The following is a 22,864-nucleotide window of genomic DNA, read 5'->3' on the forward strand; positions in this document are numbered from 1 at the left end:
ATTTACGTAATATACATATTAATAAAAAAAAAACTCCTGCACTATCCAAATGAAACAACACCAGCTAAATGAGGACTCCTCACCCTCCCACTCAGGACGTCCCTTCAATCCTGCACATTACTCTCAGAATTGCTGCTCACTGAACAAATACTTTGAGAACAGAAGCAAATAATCCCCATTAAACTCTAACACATGTCATGATATAACTACCAAAAATCCCAGGTCTTTACTCAGCAAAGTTACTCACGTCACTTTCTGTGAGGACATCGACATATGCGAAAACGGAGCTCTACTGCGGTTTCGGGTCTGTTCGCTCTAGATAGTGAAAACACCTGGCGTGAAGATTCCAGGTTGCAGTTCCTTGATAGGTCGACCCTGCAGTACCCACTACTCCGCGTCCCACTTCATTGCGCTCGCTCGATGTCAATCTCCCCTTCAGAACCCTCCCCCGAGATATCAAATAGGCCGCGTGGCTCTCCGGATCCCGCACTACTTGCCCAGACGGCATTCGCTCGATTCAAACACTGAGTGCGTCTCTGCTGCGGTGCGTTGCGCGCAGGCTGGAGAGAGATGACAAGAGCCCCGCGGAACTGGCCAGAGAAACATGGATCTCCGTAAAACGCTGATTTCGGTGCTTTGGATATTATTGCTGAACGAAGTGAAAGACTACAATGCAGAAGAAGGTATGTGAAAAAATTAACGGATCGGTTGTTCCCAAACTGGCTACGGCAGCCTTAATCAGGAGACAGATGTCCGCGGTAAAGATAGTTTGACATTTGCACTTGTCCTGTGATGAGAAGCAGGTGCATGAGAGGGAATTAATGTTGGCGGACTTAGAAAACCGTCTTGTAATTAAAAACAAAAGAAAATAAAAAACATTAGAGAGATAGATGAGAGGCGGTGATTACCAGATAATGGAGCAATAGATGCGTTTGAAAAAGCTGTAGTGTGACAGAAAACGCATTTGTGCTGAGTGAATTCAAAGCGACGGCTCTCAAGCGTCCGAATAATACATCAGATTTTTTAATCTTTCAGTTTAACACAGACAAACACGTCACTTTAGTTTATTAGTTTGTCACTAAAACAAGCAAACAAAAACAACGGATTACTCTTTAACAGCAGTGCTACAGAGTTTACATGGTAAACTTGGACAAAAAAATAGTGATGTGCACAAGTTTAAAGATTTAGCTGTAAAGGCACAAAGTGTAGACTATGCGCTGTGACAGATTTGTGATCCCACATAGAGCCGGTGCTTGCTTTAACATTTAGTTTATGATTTATTCAGGAAGTGAGTTTGGTTCAGACAGCCGTCCTCGTTATGAAAAAGAAATCCTCGGGCTGTTGCCACAAAGATATGACTTGTACGGAAGGCTTTCGTCGCGGCATCTTTGTGCAACTGGTTTCTTTGTCTTTTCATACTCAGTCACTGATGCTGTGGCGCGGACCACGGGATGCATTATAAGATGTTGACTCAGTGCTTATCTGACTGTATGAATCTCCCCATTCAGCTCACTTTACCTTCTATTTTTCTTCATCAATTTTTAAATAGCGAGGCGGCGGCATTAATTCCTCTCTTTGGCTCTTCAGCGGCATTAAATGAAGTTATGAAACAGTGGTTATGCAGGAGAACAATGTGTGATTCAGTGGGGGATTATATATAGATTTAATGCTGATGTGGGATTAGGATGTGGATTGCTGGCTTGTTTAATTGCCCGTTTGCATCTGCACTGAGGTGTGTGAGAGAGCTGGGAAGGTACTGCTGTGGTCCAGTGATTTACCAGCACCCTGGCTGATTGCCACAGGTAAATACTTTCACCACCAGCAAGTTATCCAAGATATTGTAGACAAATTAAGATTTTAATCTTTCAGCCTAACCCAAGCTGCTGAATGGACATGCATTTCTGGCTGCTGGTTCAGGTGTAAAGTCACTGTAAAGCCACAAACAAACATGCAGCTGTAGTGTATAGTAACCAATATGGACTCTGAGAAAAGTAGTCTACTTTTGGCACACTTGACACACTTTACACCCATACATCATTGACACGCATTATGCATTATACATTATACATATACACACGTTAGAGCAGAACTGGCGCACACTCACTTGGCATGCACATGTTGCACCTGCATGCGGGCTTTCTAATGAAACATACACTTGTTCACATGTACATGGTGTGGCATTTTTTTTGGTACTAAAGGCCCCTTTTTGTGGGCACGCATTGCAGAGACTCATTCACATATGAAAAGTCACATGCCCACATTTGTACTCTTCATTTACCCATACACACATTTCCTCTAGAGCATTGCCAGATTGATTTGGTTCTCTGGAATGCTGGGTAGCCGGATTTGGATGCTAGCTTTTGTTTAATTGATGTTGTGACAGCGATTAATTGCTGTGAAAGCAATGTGCTCCTGAAGGCTTGTATTGGCAGCAATTCTTCTCGCTGTTCGTAAGGATTTGAGAGATAGGGGAAAACACAGGGGAGATTTTTTTTCCCTCCACTTTTTTTCCCCATTATATCCACATTAAATGAGGCAATTTACCCACCTGTCTACACGCATTCTGTTAGTTCTAACCAAGAAGCTCAGGCACACTACGGCCTTTTTAACAGAGAATTACATTTGTGCGTTTAGGCATTTGAAATTTTGTATCTACTAATGCATTGCATTATATATATATACATATATCTATATACACACACTCTTTGATTAGCATTCTTGATGTTTCCCTTTTTTGGTCTGCCCTTGTGCCTATTCTAATCCTTCAGTAGCTGTTATTCCCAGTTCTATATATCATTTAGTATTTCTGTGCTCTTATTTCATTTCTCCTCGTGTGCCAGCAGCATTTTCCTGCCTCTTTAATGTGCAGCTACATTCTTATGTTGCTGTTCCTTCCTTTAGCACTCCCTCTCTTTTTCTTTCTTCCTGTTTTTCTTTGTTTCCCCCCGTCCTCTCATACATGACGCTCTTATTTCTCCTCTCTTTTGCTCCTGTTTTTTCCTCCATCTTCTTCCGGCTTGTGCATGTGCTCAGCCTCTTGAGCTGACTTAGCAAACACTAATATGACCAGGGGGTTCCGACAGGCAGAGCCGGGTGTCCACCATCGTACTCTAGCGCATTACACACAGTCAATCTAGCCACTCCTCCTCCCTTCAGGTCTCTTTTCTCATTCCCCACACCTCACCGCTAACGCACCTTGGCATCTCATTGGGATCTCATTTACTTTCTCTCTCCTCCATCACTCCCTCCCTTTCTCCCTCTGCATCCATCCATCCTGTCCTAAGCTGAGAGGGGGAACAACCCTCATACAGAACAATAGAGGCAGAGTGAGAGAAGAGTGGAGAGATTGAGAACGTGAGGTGGAAGAGTCTCAGAAACTGCAGCGTAACCTGTGAGTTTATCCTGTTTGTGGGACCATAGCTTTGTTCACTTGCTCACTGCATCAGAATGACTGTTGTGAACTGCCTGCACTATGCTCTTGGCAGACATGCAGCAGTCTATTGTTTACCTAGAGCCTTATTATACTGGCACTCTTCCCAAACCGGCATGCCATATCTAATTTCATATTTACAGGTACCATTATTTACCGTAATGCATTGTAAAACTGAAATATTAGTGATACAATTTTAGTGTTTTTATGATCGAACAGGTTTAATGCTAGATCCACAATATCCATACATACCTAAAGTGCCTGTTTCATTACAATGCAGTGACTGACCCGTAGAACTGAGACTGAACTGAACTATTTCTAATGGATTTCTTCAGAGACTTTAGACTTTTTTTTAACAGTGGGGTTTTTACATGCTAGAAAGGTATAGTATTAAAACAGAGATAAGACTATTTCTTGAATTCTGTGCCAATGTACCTGTTGACCCTTTGACTGTGTAAAAGGTGCGTTTGTGGACAGCTCAGCCAGTGATCCCAGACCTTAATCGGAATTGTGGTTCTTTAATGTTTTTATTTACCCCAGTTTGTGTCTGTATGCCCATGCATAAGTAAAGTCAGTAGGTTTTGGTATGAGAAAAACGCTCAGGCTAAAGCATTTTTCATCTTGCATAGTGACATCTTCACCTCTATTTGCATTGCCCAGGAAGAATTTGCTTCAACCTGCATATTTCCATTTATTTCGTACGCAGCAGCACCGCTTTAAAAATCTACATTGTGTTTGGTCTGGAGTTTGAGTTTACCACAAGTAATGTGAGGCTTTTTATTTTCCCCAGAGCAATTATTGTGAGCATTTTAGACACATAAACAACAGATAAACCATAACATATGCACCTCATTCTTTAACCTTAATAAAATAGCCAATTTAACAGAAATACTGAAAACAAAATATTGACAGTTAACCTTAGAAATGCTGAAATTATTTATTAATTATTATGGAATGTGTAAGATCCAGTGTTATCACAGCCACTGTTGCACCGATGTTGACCACAGATCTTTGATTTTAAGTGTTGTGCTAAAATACTGAAGCACTGGTTTAAGTAGGACAGGCAAATCGTGGATTAATGTTTGTACATTGCCTGCCAATTACATAGATAACGTTTTATAATGCCAAAAAACAGCTTTATCTAGATACAGATACTTCTGTTGACTTGGAAGCAGTTTAATTCATGTATATATTTATTAAACTCTATTCCTATGTCATATCATCACTAAATCTTATAATTAGTGCTTAGAAGCAATCTGATTTACTAATATTGGGATCATCAGCTATTGCCAGACTGGCAAAGGGGTAGCTATCCACCCTCTCAGCCATCAGTTGGAGCTAATTGCCTGTGATTACTGCAAGGTTATTTCTGCTCTGCTGCCACGGCCCTGGACCGATGCACTGGACCATCTCGTTGGCTGGCAAGGACTGCTTTAGACCTGTGCATGTTAGATCAGATGACTCTGACCTCTGTGAGTATGAAAGGTCAGAGTGATTTGTGAAGATGGCAGGCGTAGCAGTGCAGCGCTCTCTTGTCAAGGCCTCGGGGACACTGTCATTTTCTGGAGAGACGAGACGAGGGCTGAGGCGGAAGGGAGGGTAGAGGCACAGGTGTGGTGAAATTAAAGGAGGGAGATGGTAGAGCCTCATCCCAAAAAATTACGTGTTACAAGCAGAGAAAGGGGAGAGGCGGTGTCTTGAGTTCAAGACTAAGGACACAGGTAGGAGGGAGTGACAGAAAGAAAATTGGAGGGGAATAAAGGCGGTTGGAAGAGAGCTAGAGATGAGAGCCTTGTAAGCTGCCACCACTGCATTGTTGTACAACACTTGTAAGTTTCATGTGATCAAACAGACTAAGAGTTAATATAAGAAGTAAATTCAGCAGCTCAGCCAGATTCGTATTTACCTCCCACTCCACGGGAATTGAAAGGGTGATGAATTACATGTGTAAGAGAGCGGATGTGTAATGTATGTGTATTGGATACCAGTAGGGTCACTTTTTTTTTTTTTTTTGGTCCAGTGTAAAGAGACTACTATAGGATCTGGGCTATTCTGCTGGGTCCGCAAGAATGAGCTATCACTAGAGGGTGGGAGTGTGTGTATGGAAGGGAAAAAGAGCAATCTTTGTGTGTGTTTAGAGGTAGGAGGGAACAATGGGGGTTTTAGCAGGTGTTTCAGCCATATTGGACAGTTACGAAGGGGCTTTGTGCAGCTGTCTGTGATAGATGAAGGAAGTGCAGATGGACTACACATTTATTGCTCATTTAACTGATTAATCTATGCTGAGACCTCTCCTTCAGCTGTTATCTATGCATATGAATACCACAGCCTGTATGTGTGTTCACATACTTATTCGCATTGGCTTGCAGCCATGTTACGTGAGAGAAATGTCCGGGTTGTTTTTTTTCCCTTTTGGCTTTCATACTTTGGCTGTGATTGTTATTACAAGAGAACTGAAAAGCATCCTTAGACTGTGCAATTTTGGAAAGAGCGTAATCAAAGTGCAATGTAGCTTGACCAACTTGTTGTTGACATTGTAAATTCTATTAAAATGAGATGAAATGTTATTAATTTGCGTGTGGGTTAATTGAATCGTTGCTGCAGCAAAAGTATTTCAGCAAAGACAGGAAATTAAATAGACCTCAGTGAGAGACTAAAAAACATTATAAAACAATTCTTAAACTGTTGTTTGCCTGTCATTTATATAGTGCCTTATAGTCCTGAGTAGCTTGCTCATAGGGGGTCATGTGATTGTTGGGGTTTTCTCTCTGTTATTGTAGGGTCTTTACCCTACAGTATAAAGTGTTCGAGGTGACTGTTGGTATGATTTGGTGCTATACAAATCTAATAAAATCGAACTGTATGAAATGAATCAAAAACTTTTATCTACAGTGCAAGGATATTTAACGTTTACATTTGTGTACAGCTTGAAAAATCGGACGTTTTGCTCCTGTTAATGGTTACATCATTTTATTTCTACCTATTTCTGTGGGTAGATTAGTTTGAGCTCAGCGCCATTGTAGCAGTTATTTTTATGCTTTTCAGATAGTAAATAAGTGAAAATTACAATTATTCTGTTTCCCATTCTATAATAACTCTGCATTATTTGCAGTTTTTCACCATATTTAATAGTCATTTATATTAAGAAAGAACCATAATTTATATTTTGAACACAGTGCTACATTCATACAGTTAATTAGTTAGTTACTAGCTGCAAGTGATGATTATTTTAAACATATTAATCCTACAAGTCATTTCCTTAATTTGAATATGTGATTTTAAACATTCTAAAATGTTTAAAAAGGTCTATTACAATTTCCTAAAGTCCAAGATGATCTCATTACACATTTCAATCTTTTGGTAAACTGTTGAAAACCCAACGATTTTCAATTTACTGCATTAAATAAAAGAAACCCATCACTCACAAATGGAAGCATATCATTCAAACCGTTCTGTTGACAGTGATAATGGAGCATTTCTCAACTAACGGACTAAGTGATGTTTCAGTTATATGTTACATTATGGTCTTGCATTTTTGTACTTAGATCAGTGGGCATACCGTCAAAAATAATGTTTTTAATTTGTCAAGAAACCCAGGTATGTGTAACTGCAGTGTGAAATTCAAACATTTTCCATGTCTCTTTTACATCTGTTGTCAATAGTGAAAAAGATCATTCAAAACATTTTTTTCTAAACTGTAGCACTTCTGCTCGTGAGACTTGCAGTCACATCAGTAAACTGTTGGCAGCTAACCACAGTCGCAAGTAAACATTCAACCCGTAGGAAACTGCTTTGAAATTCTACTTGTTGTTTTTTAATGTCTGTTCTGGTTCTTGTGGATGTGTCAATGCAAGCAACAAATACCAGGTGAGTTAATTGTTTAACAGCTGTCGATGGTAGCATTCGATTACTTCTTTTGCTTTGCGTGTATTAGCAGTACACCAGTATACAATTTGCTAAAGTGGATGAAGGGTCTTCATGTTTCTGTCTCTTCTAAATTATTTTTACGCGTAATGGGGTTAAAAATATACCCCCACTCCCATCCCCTCTGATTTTTAGAGCTAGATCTTGAACTGATCTACATTGCAAACAACTATCAAATCAGAAACTGAGTATGAATGTTAGTGCTATCTGTCCACTGACAGCAGAGACTGTTTTGTTTCAACTTTACATCATGCCACCATAATACCACTGCAGTTTCACTGTGAAAACTACTGCTAACTAAATACAAGAGGAATGAAACTTTTTTTTACAGGGGACAGAAAACATCCTAGAAATATTCCAACTAAGTGTGAACAATATGAATTCCCTACAATGTTCAGGTCTGCAGCTGACCATTCCACCCTAATCTGACTGTCACTCGGTGTGTCATATGCATTTAGATCTTGTAAAACATCGAGCTGAGTCATTTTCTGAGCCAGTTCATGTATTTATTAACACTTAAACTGTAGTTCTTCTCAGTAAATGAAACAGGTTTACCTTCTTCCCTGCCTGGAAATTTCCAGCTGTGGGTAAAAGAGGATGACATGCTGCAGATGATTCTCTGCAAAAGAGCAGGAAAAAATCCATAAAAGTGAACTGTTTGCTTAGGAATCTACAGTAGCTGAATATTTATTCATTCTTTCTTTAAGCTGACAGCATCTTGTGATGTTGCATTTTGTCTTAATCTAAATCAGAATGCTTTATTGATCCCTAAGGGAATTATGTAATCAAAAGAAAGCTATTAAAACAAATGAACACTCTAAAATACTACGTAAAGGACAAAGAAAAAAGTAAGAAAAAGTTAAATTAAGGAGAAAAAAGCAGGGGCAACTGAAACAGGCTGCATGCTGGCTGACGCATGCGCACTAAATATTGGAGTTAAATGACAAACCTGGCCAAACAGTGCTAAGTGGAAAAGGATGGCATCCTAAACAGTTTGTCACAACAGGAAATTTGTAAGATTGGGACTTTAGCATTTTTATTAAATAAAAAATATTATTATAAATGCTGTGGTTATATTTTCAAAACCTGAACTCATTAAAATTCAAGAACATTAAAATGCAGAAATAGTTATCTTAACAGGGATCACAGTATGTATAACCTCTGTGTTTCAGAATTGTTTTTGTGAGGAAGAAAAAAAATGCCCAAAACTGGTGTCTGTTATTTTGCATATATTAATTGTAAGCATGTGCATTTTTTAGGGGACATCTGTAAATTCTAGACACACGGAGGAAAAACTGGGTTACACTCCGCCAAAATGGACACTGTGGTAGTATCATAAATTTTCTAAAACTCTCTCATATTATTGCATCATAGAGAGTGTGTAGCCTGCGTTATGAGTATGCAGAGAAAAAAAATGCTCTAATGCTGAAGATGTGAAGAGTGCAAAGTAAAAATCTTAAAGCCCAAAATTAAGAAAAAATGAGACATACTTCAGTGAATTCACATGTGCTTTCATGCCAGAGCCTTATGTAAACATCTCAAGGGCCTGTTTTCTAAAGGTTTTTCAAAGGTTATATGCAAAAAGTGTAAATGTAAAAGAAAAAATAAATTAAAAACGTCTCCAACCACCCACAGATTTTCAGAGTTAAGACATATTTCTACCTGATAGAATGGATACTCTGAACACATTATTCATTTTTGCCACTCTTGTTGGGATACTAATGGATTAGAGGAGCACTTGTTGGCAGGCGTTTCAGTCCTAAGATGTCTAAAGTTGATAAATGCCACTGATGTGTATTTGTGAGAAGCTGTAACTGTGCTCTTGGCAGACTTTCGTGCTCAGGGTGTTTTGCATTGAGAGTAAACAGTAACAGCATTAACGAGAGACTTGATGTGGGTGGGCATGTTGGGAATTGAACTGACAACTCGGTGGAGCTCAGTCAGTCTGCCACCCTCACACTCCCAGCATTTCATTTCATTTCCTTTTTTTTTTTCTTTTAACCAGTGGTGAAAACAAAATCACCCACTCATTTAGGCTTTGGTATGAAAAACAAGCTGGATTTCAAGCAAGTATTTCAAGCTCGTAAGAGTTTGTTCATTCCATCTCTAGACTTCTAGGAGCTGCAGGCCAAATGTATTGACAGTCCAAAATTCATGCCCTTGAAAACCCATCTGGTTAAATAATATTTTTCAGTTTCCTTTTTCACATGTTGAAGGAGTTGTTTGTGTACTGCTGCCTCGATTGTGCAGTCACTGTGTTTCTTAGTGTGTCTCTTTACACACGTGTATATTTAATGTTAAAATAGAGCTTTAAACTTTGAGTTATTCATTGTTGAACCAGCTCTCTTTATGCCTTCTTGCTTCAGGAGAATTTTGAGAACAAGCTTAAGATGCAGGGGGATAATGGGGGCAGATGTGCATGAGTCAAAGAGTGCAGTGAGAAGTAAGTTGCAAACACTGGAGGTGTTTTACTGAAGACACGCTTTATGCAGTGCTATATGCAATACTTTTAAAACTTGCTATCACCCAGCCCTGGGCGAAAAATGACCTTTTGTGGTTACCCACTTGCAGATGTGACTTTTTGATAATGCATGCTCTGTCGCACCAATTCCTTTTAAATCAGGGACCATGCTTTGGTAGAAAATGTTAGGAAAGGAGCTGTAACTTGAGGTTAAATGTGTTGCCCTCCCTTTAAAGTGTTGTCTTAGAGACCATCAACCTCAATTGAGGCTTGTGGCCTTACAGCATTCACATCACACTGCTGTGGAAGCGATAAAGCTCCTGGAATGTGTATAAAGCACATAGATGCAGACAGAGGCATGCACCAACCAGATATAAAAAAAGTAAAATGACAAGAATCAATGCTGTGTAATTTTACTAACTTCTCCCATTTGTTGTGGACATACAACCCACTGTACACCCTGCTGTTAGTGCTACAAATCTAAAATTTGGACCTTGTTTTGCTTTGTGATAGCAAACTTGCTGAAGATTCGTCTGGCCAATTTTGGCCTACCTGAGATAATACTGATTCAGTTTCCACAAAGCCTTTGAGGTTAAGGGGTGTCAAACCTATGGCCTGTGTACCAGAATTGACCCAGCAAACAGACTGCAACTTAAGAAAACACCAGCAATAAGAAAAATGCTGCAAAAGCACACAAAACACAACGGAAATAGGAAAAAAGAAAACAGAAATAGGAAAACCCAAAATAGGAAAAAACAGATTTCCAAACGCACAAGGGAAGTGTTTCTGGGGAGACAATAACCCGACGGACCAGTTGCAGGAACCAAAATATGCTAAGAATTGCGCTGGGAGACACTTAAAAGAAGTGGAGGATCTATCGGTTTTGTGAGGAAAGAAAAGATGAGAGGTGAGTGTGTTAGCCTGACTATTAGTCTAATAATCCGTCATCAGTATTATATGAATCATGAAATTAAAATACACTTGCCTAACATGTTTTGGTTCCTGCAACTGGTCCGTCAGGTTATTGTCTCCCCAGAAACACGTCCCTTGTGTGTTTGGAAATCTGTTTTTTCCTATTTCCTTTTTTGTTTTTCCTATTTCTGTTTTTGTTTTTCCTATTTCCGTTGTGTTTTGTGTGCTTTTGCAGCGTTTTTCTTATTGCTGGTGTTTTCTTAAGTTGCAGTCCATTTGGTCTCTCAGGGCCACTGTACAAAGTAGTTAAGTAAGAGGTAAACAATTAAATGATAGTGAATAAACAGGATTTTTTTCTATCTACTATATATTATATTTGGTTGTTTTGAAGTGTATCCACAGTGGGGGGAAAAAAAGGGTCATTTTCTGTGAATTAACAAAATCTTTCTCTTTTATAATTACAGGACAGTCTGGGAAATGAGTAACTAAACTCCTTCTACCTCTACCTCTTTTATTTTCTGGAACACAATTTATTTATCATATAGAAAAGCTGAGATATACTGTTGAAATTGCACTTCTTTTCCTATATTAAAATATCGGAAGGTAGTTAAACTTCTTTGCACCGACAGAAAGAGGAGTTCCACTGGTCCGATCCACTTAAGATCAAAGTTGGTTGTAAGTGGCCCATGATGTAAAACTTACTTTTCATCCCAATATGTGATGTTTTGGAAAACCTGCTTCAACAGCTGATGCTCTCTGAGTTGGGCTCAATATTTCAAGTTTAATATTTCATATTTATATATTAAAAAATACTGAGAATTCTGTTTTTTGGGTTGAAGGTCCCTTCAACATACTTTGGAACCTTCAGGCTGGCAGCAGCTGAGGCAATGTTATCCACTCGTCCACCGCATGTTACGTAAGAGTGACGTGACCTAAATAGCAACACACTGTGCATGTTTTAGGGACACATGAGAAATCACACCTACTGAGGCTTGTATTCTGTTCAGGCTGTTCACAAATGTTCCCAGCAGTACTCTCCAGCAAACATGCATACGCATGTCATGCTTGAAACCTCTAGTGAACCCAACCGTCTCTCTGTCATTCCTCTGCTGTGTGAGTGTGTGCGTTGCTGCCTCTGGTTGAGGCTGACTGGCCTGTAAAAGCTCCCTTTTAATGCTTTTCATGTTTGATCGTCCTCTTCTGCCATGTTTGACCTGATGAGACTGTACACATAAGACAGGGGACAAAAATACTTTGACTTATTTGTACATCATTCTGCACTCAGTAGTTTTTACATGATTAAATGCTGGATTATGCTTGTTCTTCTTAAATTTCTCTGATTTTCTGTCCCCTCTATATACAGTGGTGCTTGCTTCCAATATGTCCTGCTATGTAATATTGGTGCAAAACTGCAGGGATATAGCAGCTTTGGCAGTTACAGGCAGTTCTAAGCTGAGTCAAACTGTAGCACTTCAGATTTTTTTAACAAGGCCTATGCACAAGGCTGTGTTTTGATTAGTAAAATGTGTTGAAATAAATGAGTGGATGCTATGTACTCCTGTAAAATACAGCCTACATTTCCTTTATTATAATCAAGGAATATTTGATTTCATATAGATATAAACTACAGGAACTCATTGACAATGATTATGTATAGTCAAACATTTAGAAGTTGAAATAGGGTGCACTCACACAAGTGCAGGAAACAAGGGAAAAAAGCTGTTTCAAAAAGATGTTTTCAAAACATCACAATTTCTCCTACACTTGTGTAGGTTTTTAAGGTGCTTTAAAAGGGTTGCTGAGAACAGCTTATCTGTGAGGCTCAGTGATGTGAAGGTCAGGGGTAAAGACTTGTTACTGAAGGTAATTCTTTGACTCTGCTTGTATTTTTGACGTTAGGTGATGCTAGAAATGAAAAATCACCTGAAGTAATGCCTTCCTGCACAACGGATAAGAATCTAAACTTCATATAAAATGCTAAAATAACAGAAATGTATACAGAGTAGTGTTTAACATCAAGATTAACGAATAATAAAAATTGTTAGCTATTCAAAATAAAGTAAATCTGATTACATCAGAGATGGATAGAGACATTTTAAAATTTTAGAACCAACAGCTTCTTACCTGGTTACTGAGTCTTGTAAAATACCTGTGCTGTCACCGAACCTTTAGATAAAGGTGATTGTGACTACATAGAGTAGCTCAAAAACACAGCAAGTGATGGAGGTTTTCATAAATGACTGGGATAAGAATATGTAGCAATTAGGATATTTTTAAACTTATTCAAGAAAAACATTATTCCTGTTGAAACTGTAAATTGAAAAAAAAAAAGTATTGTAATGAGTGCTGCTGCCTATTGCAAAAAGGGATGCGTGTCATCTAAATTACCAAGCTGTGTGCACATGCTCATGCATGCACAGGAATGGTTGCCATTTTGATGGCCAAGGATATAGATTAGAATGACTAACGCACGCTATTTTCTACCCGGTGATCGCCCAGCAGTTTCATGTCGTCCTTGTCTTTACCTGTGATACCTCCTTCCTCTTCTGTTCTGTGGTGGTAATGGCCGTCATGTTGGAAATGTGTCCGGCCGGACCTCGTAAACCATTACCCTGTGCATAGGAAACCCCATTAATCTTTCTGAGAGGCGTTTGACCTTTCAAACTCATTAACCACAGCCGGTGTGCAGAGAGAAGTGAATCTACACACATGCCATACATGCACTCTCTTTCTTGCACACACAAACAAACACTCTATGCAGAGTGCTCAGGTAAAGTTGGCTCATACACACACACAAACATCCTCAAGTGTGAACGCACTGATGTATGTCCAACTGCCAATATCACCTTTACCGGCTTGCCATCTCAGCTGCTCTGACTCTCTCTTTATCTCTCTTGTCTCTCCTCTCCTCCTGTCCTTTTTATCCCTTTACTTCCTCACCGTGTGGGTTTGGGCGCTGACCTGGAAAATTGCCTGACCTTTTAATACGCAGCTTCCTTGGTGATGAATAAATACATAAATCGCGCCGCTCCAGCTCAGTCACTTTTATGATACCCCTTTCACCCTGTTTCTCCCTCCCATACACCCTGTCATTGGAACCCCCTCAGCACAGACACAGAGAAGGAAAGCAGGGCGTCTTTGAAGTGATAGCCCCCTGTGGCGAAGAATATCTGTAATGAAAGGTGTTACTGACCAGGTTGAGGGCGAATGATTGCGAGTATGTGAAGTGTAGATGGCAAAGGATGTAATGAGGTGAGTGAGCAAGGCAGGTTAACATGCCAGCATGGGACTTGCTCTTCTCAGTTTATCAGCAGTTGAGGTTGGGCGTGAGTGAGCTTTGTAGGTGGCAGAGGATGTAATGTGGTGTGTGGCAAGGAAGGTTAACATACCAGCATGGGACCAGATCAGCTCAGTTTATCAAAAGTGCACAGGAGAATGAAAAAGACAGTAATAGGCTAAGTGGTGGGGTGGGGGTGGATGAAACTTATTCTGCTCAGTTTACTGTAGGAGTGATTAAGGAGGGGGGAGAGGAAATGAACTGGAGATGCTGAGAAAATTTGGAGAAAGGGCAAAAGTGGCAGAAAAGAAGAAAAAGGACAAAGTAAAAATTAATTGCAGAGCTGATAAGGAAGATAATGGGGGTAATGACCTGGCCTGAAATTTGGCACAGAGCTGATCTGGCCAGATCCAGTATTAATTCATTGGGATAAATAATCACCATAGCTCCTTTTCTCTGTGCACATTAACTATATCGATTCTGTCCATTCCATCCATATCTTAATTGTTTATCCAATTCATTAACACACCTGGAGTGGAGCTGTTCCTTCTGGTGTCAGTCCTTCATAGGCCCAATATAGAGAGACAGATAACTATGTATAACAATATTTTTTTTTATTGTGACAGAAGGCTTACACATACAAAATCCAAAAATCACCACCATGCCACCTAAGTACACTGGATGCCACTTTTTTTTCCTTAGGCTTTTTGTGCATGCCTTCATTTATGTTATTATACTGACTTGAAGTATATTTCTGAACATGTAGCATTGTGTGCACTCACATGAATATTTTTGTTTGTCTGGGTTTGATTGCAATCAGAGTGTCATCAGTGCAGGATGGTTGGATGGAGTATGCTCCTGTTGTTTCTCAGCTTCATCTGTTATAAATGTTGCCTTCCTGTTTACAAGTCAATTCGTCTGCCAGCCAATCAGCACGCCAAACAACCAATCAGTTAGTCAGTTAACCAGCTGGCTGGTCAGGTAATCTGGAAAGTAAGCAACCACTAAGACTGCTAGCCAGGATTGCATTTAGTGAGGCAGCCAGCAGTCAATCAAAAAAAAAAAAAAAAAAAAAGAAAGAAATCAGCTGATAATCAAGTTAGTCAGAGGCATATAGCACTTTGTCTATCTGTCAGACACCCAGCCAATCAAGGAGGCTGGCATTTTATTAATCGGTTATTTCAAAGACCAGCCAGCAATTTCTCTTCAACAAAACAAAGTGAGCACCAGGAAGAATTCTTTCTCTGTACTACGTTGATGCAGTGAGATCTCGTGTACTCTAATTTTGTCTCTCAGAACTTATAAAGTGTATGATCATGCCTGAAGCATCAAATATTCTCACTGGCATAGTAAAAGAAGGCTAAGCAATATACAGACTCAGTAAAGTAGGTGAATCCTGCTTTTTTCACGTCACAGATGGATGCCAGGATAAGAACTAGTAGAGTAAGACTGCAGATGCTATATCTTAGAGGAAAATGTGCAAATCAAGTTGTAGCAGCCAAAGCCACTGAGAGAGAACTGCACAAGCAAAGGGGAGAAGGAAGGTGTGTGTGTGTGTGTGTGTGTGTGTGTGTGTGTGTGTGTGTGTGTGTGTGTGTGTGTGTGTGTGTGTGTGTGTGTGTGTGTGTGTGTGTGTGTGTGTGTGTGTGTGTGTGTGTGTGTTTGTTTCTGTGTGGCACAGGGGGGATAAACCTCAGCAACTGTTGCAAGTACAAGCTGCGTGCTTCAGGTGGATTGAAAGACTAATCTAAATTGTTGCACCCTAGCACCCTAAAGCACACTTTCTTACTGGGGCTTTCCTTTATCAGGTGTGAGATGCTACGACGAACAAACCTTTGCATGCATGACTAACTGTTTTGGGTGCTCAGTCATTGCAATCAATCTCATAAACATACCTTCCAATGTAACTCTCTTAATCATTTATGTAGCATTGCCAATGATCTGATAACAGCAGACAAATGTTCATGTAATTAGATTTTTAAATCTACTTGTTATTTAAATATAGTTAGCACTTGTTAAGAGTAAAGTTATTGCCTTTGGTTGGTTTGCTCGTAAAGCACATCTTAAATGAGTGTAGCAAGGATCCACTTATTGAGTGAAACGAGAAACTCTGCACTGTAAGTGCAGAAAGCAGTGAGTCTGGTGTTATCTGCACAGACACATTAAACTGTGAACAAAGCAGTTTTTCTGTTTGGCCAACCACAATAAATATTGTACGTTTAGATGCAGGAAGGAATCTTTGACAACAAACAGACAGAAATATATTTGAGTCTATTTGACTTTTTTCTAAAAAAGGTTTATTATTATTATTATTATTGCCTCCACCACCCCAGGGGCACTGTCCCCATGTTTCACGTGTTGTTGCAGAGGTGAGCCAACCGGGAGAGCCCCACAACATCCAGACCCTTGAGGAACAAGGGGAAGGGCAAACACTCATTTGACATGGCTTATCCCCATGCGAGGTCAGCACCACTCCATCCCCACCCTACACAGTGTGGGTAGGAAGCTGTCTGTGTAGGTTCTCAGTCATTCAGGCCACGATAGTCGTAAGAGCTTTAAAAAAGGCAGCTGGACCTCTTTAAGTAAAGCGGACCAGTTACCTTCTTTTTTTGAAGCTCTTAAGACTGGGTAGGAAGCTGCTTCCCCCTCCTGAGTCATCTGACGGTTTGTGAAAATCACTCTGATCTCAACCAAAAGGCTTGCTCCATGGCCTCATTGAACCTGTCAGCTGTCTCCAGGGTCCCACAGGCTAACCAAGATTGATAGAGCTCTATCTTCAGCTTGAGGGTTCCCTTCACCTATGGTGTCCAACATTTGGTTTGGAGAATGCCACCTCGACAGCAACCTGACAATTTAAAACAAAGTCACACATGCTTGGTCACATTTTAGACTTGTAGTATCAATATTACATGTGATAGGAATATGAGTTGTTAATAATATATATATATTTTAAGCTTTCTTTTCTCTTTTAATTAGGCACTTAAAGTACTACATGTTTATTCAGTATATACCCTCCTGCTTAGCTAAAGAGCTCGCTATGGTTATTCAAGATTTCTTGAGGACAGGGTGTGTGGTGCCATATCCATCTGTAAGTGTACCTTGGCAAGGAAATGGTTTATTTTCAATAATTGGTTTGCCCTCACATTTAATGCATTTGTTGTGCGTGGCTGTTGTGTAGTAGGTCCGTGTCTGCACGTAAGCACTGGAAGCTCATGTATTGGGTATATTTAAATAATTTTAATAGGGTTACCGAACATTATTCTGTGGACAAAAGTGATGCATGCAATTTCTCCCATTTTGCTTGTTTATGTCTGGTTGGGCTTCTTATTCTTCAGGCTGAACACTTCCTGTTCGGCCTGAAAGATTAATTTTTTGCAGTAAAATTTGCATTTGAACACAACACAAGACAACACAATAGCGCATTGCTCTGCGAACTCTGTTGACTGTGACTTTTAGAATGTGGCTTTTTTTCCCCCCCTCTCCTCTATTCAGACTGGATTAAATGTGGATCAATTAATGTTTGCACAAAACACTGCCTGATTATGTACATATAGTACAGATATGTGGCTGTTATCAAGTGATGCTACAGTGGTCAGATGGTCATACTGGTGCTGAGCTGAGGTGACTAAGATTTTGTCTCCAGGGCAACTAAGGATGGTTTGGCAAAGGAAGTGACAGAATAAAGTGCCTTCCTCCCTCCTTTTTTTCTCACTCACTTTGTCTTGCTCTCTGAATTGATCCCCCCCATCTCTCTCCCTCCTTCTTTCTCGCATTCTTTCACATTGTCTTAGTCTATCTAACTCACTAACACAATTGAAGTTGGCAGTGTTTCAGGGATTGAGTGGCTAGAGTTAATGGCAAATTACCTGCCTGCCTCTGAAGTCTTGAGTGTGTCTATGTTTTGGATGGGGGTAAAGTAATGGAGGTTATTTGAAGGAGCCTGCAAATAAATCACTAAATGCCACTAAAGCATTCAATAGTAGCCTGTTCATCGGCCTGGACTGTACAGATTTATATGCGTATGAAAATTGGTTATCGCTTTCTGAAATGTAATTGTTTTCTGTGCTGTGTGCGGTACACAGACTGTCAGTACTAGCATTTGATAACTCACCAGGAAGCCAAAAGTTATTATAATCAATATTATTATCATTATTTTGGCAACATTTGGCCTCCATTTATGGTTTTAATCAAATGAATCAAATATACTTTTCTTGATTCTTGTAATATATTCTTACAGTGGTTCGTGTTAATATTAACAGTGATCCCTGTGAGATAAAAAGCTGTTTAAAATCATTTCAGACAGTGTTCTTTTTTTCCCCCTACTCTTGGTTATGTATGATGCCAGCGAGAGTTGATATCCTTAATGTCTGGCTGTGAGCAACAGCAACCCCACCCACCTGCTGTTTAAACCTTCTGCTTGCGAGAGGCAGCCACTCAGAAGAAAGTTGGAAAGAAAGTTGGCTTAAAGTCAGAGGAGAGAGAGTTAAAATGGGCGCTTTCCACCAGTTCATAAAGTGACAGGCTGCACAAAGGCCCAATAAGCTAAATAAGGATTACTGAACTATGAATCATGCAAAGCCACTCTAGTGGAGCCCACTTTTATGAAAAAAAAATATGGAGTTTGAAATGAGCACAAAAGGTCTCCTCTAATATCATCCAGTTGAAGTGTGTGAATTCTTTTTTTTTTTTTTTTTCAACTTTTGGGGATGTTGATGATGAAGCAGAGTGGTGGCATCGCTCAGACGTCTGACTCACACTGCATCACACAAGACTTGGGTTAATTAACAAACTGTCCTTTATCGAGCCAAGATGACTAAGAGGACTTTTCTTCGATCATCAGTCTCGGGATCAGTTGCGGACAAAAATGGCCATATTACACGTACAAGGTGTCTTGGGATGTTAGAAAGTATTTTTATCTCCCAAGCTGAGAATTCACTTCTCACTCAGTCTGATCAGTGCTTCATTGACATTTATTCATCTGAGCTCATCTGTGTAAGTTTTTCCAACAGCACTAGCTATTGACAAGTGATATAAAAATAATTAAACACAATCCTGCAGTAATATTAGAATAAACAACGTTTCCAGTCATTCCGCTATCTAGAGTGCGGTGCTGATCTTTCTCGTAGATGTCAGCTCTCTTCTTTGTTGCCTGCAATCCCTTTTTAAAATTCTTTTTTTTCCTTGGTCTGTCATTCCTTTCATTTCTCACCAGGCCTCCTTGGGGATGGAAAAATAACTAAGAGCTTAGAAAGTGCCCAACAGCACAAAGTTAATAGTGAATATATTAGCATGTCCTTGTAAACTGACACTTTTCTATTCCATTTTTCTCAAAGTTTGCGAAGCTGTGTTTAAAAAAATAAAAAATAAAAAAAATCACATGTCCTCATTCACAGTCCGCATGTGACAGACTTACATGACTTGCTGCCTTGACAGTCATTCTTGTCCTACAAACATACACACTCAGGGACACGTACACAGTGAGAGGACGCAGGAAAAGCTTGCTTTTAGTCGGCCACCCCCTGAGAATAGAGGCTGATGAAAAATTCAGCTCAGTTAGTTAAAGAGTAGCTTAAAGCAAAAGCTGTTTGGTTTAGTCCGTATCCTTTCCTTTCTTCTTTCTTTCTCCCTGCCTGCCTGTCACTTTCTGTTTTAAATTGTCATTGGGTCTGATCTCATTTTTTTTCTTTCCCCTTTCTGCATGGTTAAAACACCCTACTGTATTTGTCTGGTAAACAGTACACGGCTCAACCTCGATCTACAGTGTAACCGTTGGTTACTGGGCGGCACTTTACCATCAACATTTGCCCTCCACTTGGCTTGTACTACAAACCTTCTGCTCAGTGAGACCATGTGACCACAGCAGTCGAATATGTTTGTACCCCGTGACTTGGAAAGATTCGAATACATATGGTGAAGTGATGGCTTTGCAACAATTAAGGGGGTGAACCAGGCTCTGTCAAGCATTAAACACTTTGCTCATAAAAGCTGTTTTATGCCAGCTTGTAAAATGCCTCATAATCCTCTAATATCCTCACTGTAATCCAAATATTTAGGTATACGGAGCAGTGGACTTTTATCATTTTGTCAAATAAACAGTTCCAAGTTTTTTTTTAATTATTTTATGATTTATTAAACAAATGGGACTGTGTTCTTTTACATTTTTAATTTGAGTGAAGCCCGTTAAAGGTCTATTGAAACTGCTGGTGGACAAGGGCAGAAGGAAAGGAAAAGACGGTGACGATTGAAATGCAGCTCGGAGAGGACAATACTGAATCTAATCTGTTTATACAACCTCACCTCCAGTCTCCCTCCTGTCTCCTCTCATTTCAAACTTGACAAACAAACACATACACACGCGTTTGTGAATAAACGCACACTGATACACAAACTCGCGCACACCTCTACACTTTATGAAAGGAACAGCGGCCCTTCGCTTATCTCGTGGGCGAAATCTGGAAAAAATGGAAGTATTGCATTTGCATTTTAATTTGCCCTCAATCAGGCATTGTGTTTGGAATTGCGACAAAATTGCTCGGTGTTTGCTCCTCGTCCCTATTTATAGGGGCTCCATGAACGACGGGCCCTAAATTCAAATCTGCCTGCTATCACAGTGTATGGAGATGAGGCTTCCTCTATTTCTTCCTCATCTTCTTTCCTCCGTCATTCATTCTTTCTCTCCGAATTTTTTTCTTTTATCATTCTACCTCAGCTCTTTATTACTTTTTCTTATTTCCATCCCACACACCTATTTTTCCTTGTGTTCTTTCCACTTTAATCACTCTCTCTCTCCAGCTCCTTTGACTCATCCAGCCCCTCCCGGTTTTCGCTGCCAGACGAGTGAAGGCACAGATTTCATTAGTGATGCCATGTGCCATGCTTCTCAGATCCGAAGGGCTCCAGCAGTCATGGAATCGTGACCCTGCTCTGCCCTCATCGTCTCAATCCTCTGTCACCCCATCGCTCTTTCCTCCTGACCCACCCCTCTGTCCCCCTTTTGATATCTCCCGTCTTCCCTCCATCCGTTCTTTCCGCTCTAGCCATCTATAACATGGCCATAAGCGGTCTGTGGCAGATGAAGGACCTTCTTCATGGAACCAACTGCTCCCTGGAGTCCAGAGCGAGGAAGTTAACCCAGTGGTGACTGTAAGACATATTGGTAACAGTTTATAGTAAATTGTGCGTGAAGTAAATGATGCCAGACTGTGATTCTCAAAGGTTATTATATAGTCGTTTAGCAGAAATGAATAGCACATATAAGTAGTCACATACATTACCTCCATCTTTATACTGAAATTGAAAAGCATAAAAGATAGACAGTAACGAGTAAAGCCTGGTTTCAAAATCCCTAATTTAAATAGTTTAAACTTAACTGTATTATGGATCCAGTCATCACTCTTCACTCCTTTAATTTTCTTACAAACTCCAATCCGTGGTCATGTGATGGTTGGTTAGGTTTTCTTCCCATATCAAAATTGTTTATAGCCATCGGTGTAAGTGCTAAAAGGCGTGAACAAATCCCTCACTCAATCCATCATCCCTGAATTTCATTTGGGGGTACAAAAAGCCTGAAGGTTTTCTGGTGTGTAAAATGAGGTGTACATACATTTGATTAAATTACCCTATGCTGCTGAGTGTGTCCTGATTGGCTCGTGTGCAGTTTCACCGTGCTGATGCAACCCCTCACTCAATAGGCTAAAGCTCCTGGGACTGTGACCTTTGAGCTCTGTGCCTGATGCTGTGATTGTTCGATACAAGGTGTCAAAGGTACATTTAGAGGTCAAAAGAGATGACCTTTCCCTTTTAACCTGCACAGGGTACAACACCAGCTGCAGGCCCTGACGCCTGATTTAGAAGAGCAAAGTGTGTGTCTGTGTGCTGCTGTGAGACTTTAATGCAGAAAAACAAGAAGTGGACTTTCTTAGCCACTTCATCTTCTTTCTTAGTCTCTTCATCTTCTAATAACTGAAGGTTTAAGTGGTGTTGGATGTTAATTAATAAGCTTTTTTTAAAAATCCACTAGTCACTTAAATTTAATAGCAAAGCATTCACTTGCAAGAATGACATGATTATTTTTAAGTTAGTATTTCTAATATGAGACCGTTTAGTCATATGACATTTCTGTGGTAAATATTTAGTGTTGTTTATGTATAAACCCGACCTGGTTATGGAAAGGGTAAAAGTTTCTGTTAAATGTATGGGAGCATAATGGTTGAGTTTCAATGAAGTTTTTTTTTTCTATCTATTTGTTAAAAAAAGTGCAAAAATCTACCTGGTACCAGTTACCCTTACTTAAATTACATTTAACTATGTCTTCTATAATTTGAGAACATTGCAGATAACAGAACCCAGATTCTGTGTACGTGCCACTTTTTAAAAAAAATTAGACCTACTTGTGTATTTTTAAAAGGCCAACCTCTCAGACCTATTAGTCAGGACTGGTTATGGAAATGTTGTTTCTGAGTAAATATTCCATGTGTGTATGTGTGTGTGTATTAATGTGGCATGATGAGTGGGAGCTGAGTTGTCATGTTGATGAACTATAATTGCCCGGGGCCCCATCTGCAGATTTTATCACTCAACACATCGCTTCTCTTGCTAACCACGTCTGTCCTGAGGACATGGTTTTGGCTCGTTTACCTCACGTATCCATGCATGTGTAAACCAACATGGGAAGCGATACGCACTCAAAACCTCGTACGGCTCACATAGAATTATGTGAGCATGTGTGCATGTCACAGCTTTCAGCAACCACTTGTTGACCTGGATGAGAAGTGACTCTGAGTCATTGGAGCGAAGATGACAGTAAAATGTCAGTCTGTGTGCGTGTGTGTGGTCATGGTACATCTTCTGAATGAGATAA

At 39.9% G+C, this 22,864-nt stretch overlaps 1 protein-coding gene across 1 annotated transcript in view; it reads left to right on the forward strand.

The window, feature by feature from the left end:
- Positions 1-480: 480 nt before the first annotated feature.
- LOC135932855 (ephrin type-A receptor 7-like) overlaps positions 481-22,864 on the forward strand; it is a 155,903-nt gene continuing 133,519 nt past the window's right edge. The window contains exon 1 of the mRNA XM_065470562.1: positions 481-683. Coding sequence (XP_065326634.1) covers positions 605-683 — 79 coding nt within the window. The 5' untranslated portion in view covers positions 481-604. The remainder of the gene's footprint in view (positions 684-22,864) is intronic.

This window comes from Pelmatolapia mariae, linkage group LG22 (assembly GCF_036321145.2).
Source record: "Pelmatolapia mariae isolate MD_Pm_ZW linkage group LG22, Pm_UMD_F_2, whole genome shotgun sequence".
NCBI classification, from domain to species: domain Eukaryota; kingdom Metazoa; phylum Chordata; class Actinopteri; order Cichliformes; family Cichlidae; genus Pelmatolapia; species Pelmatolapia mariae.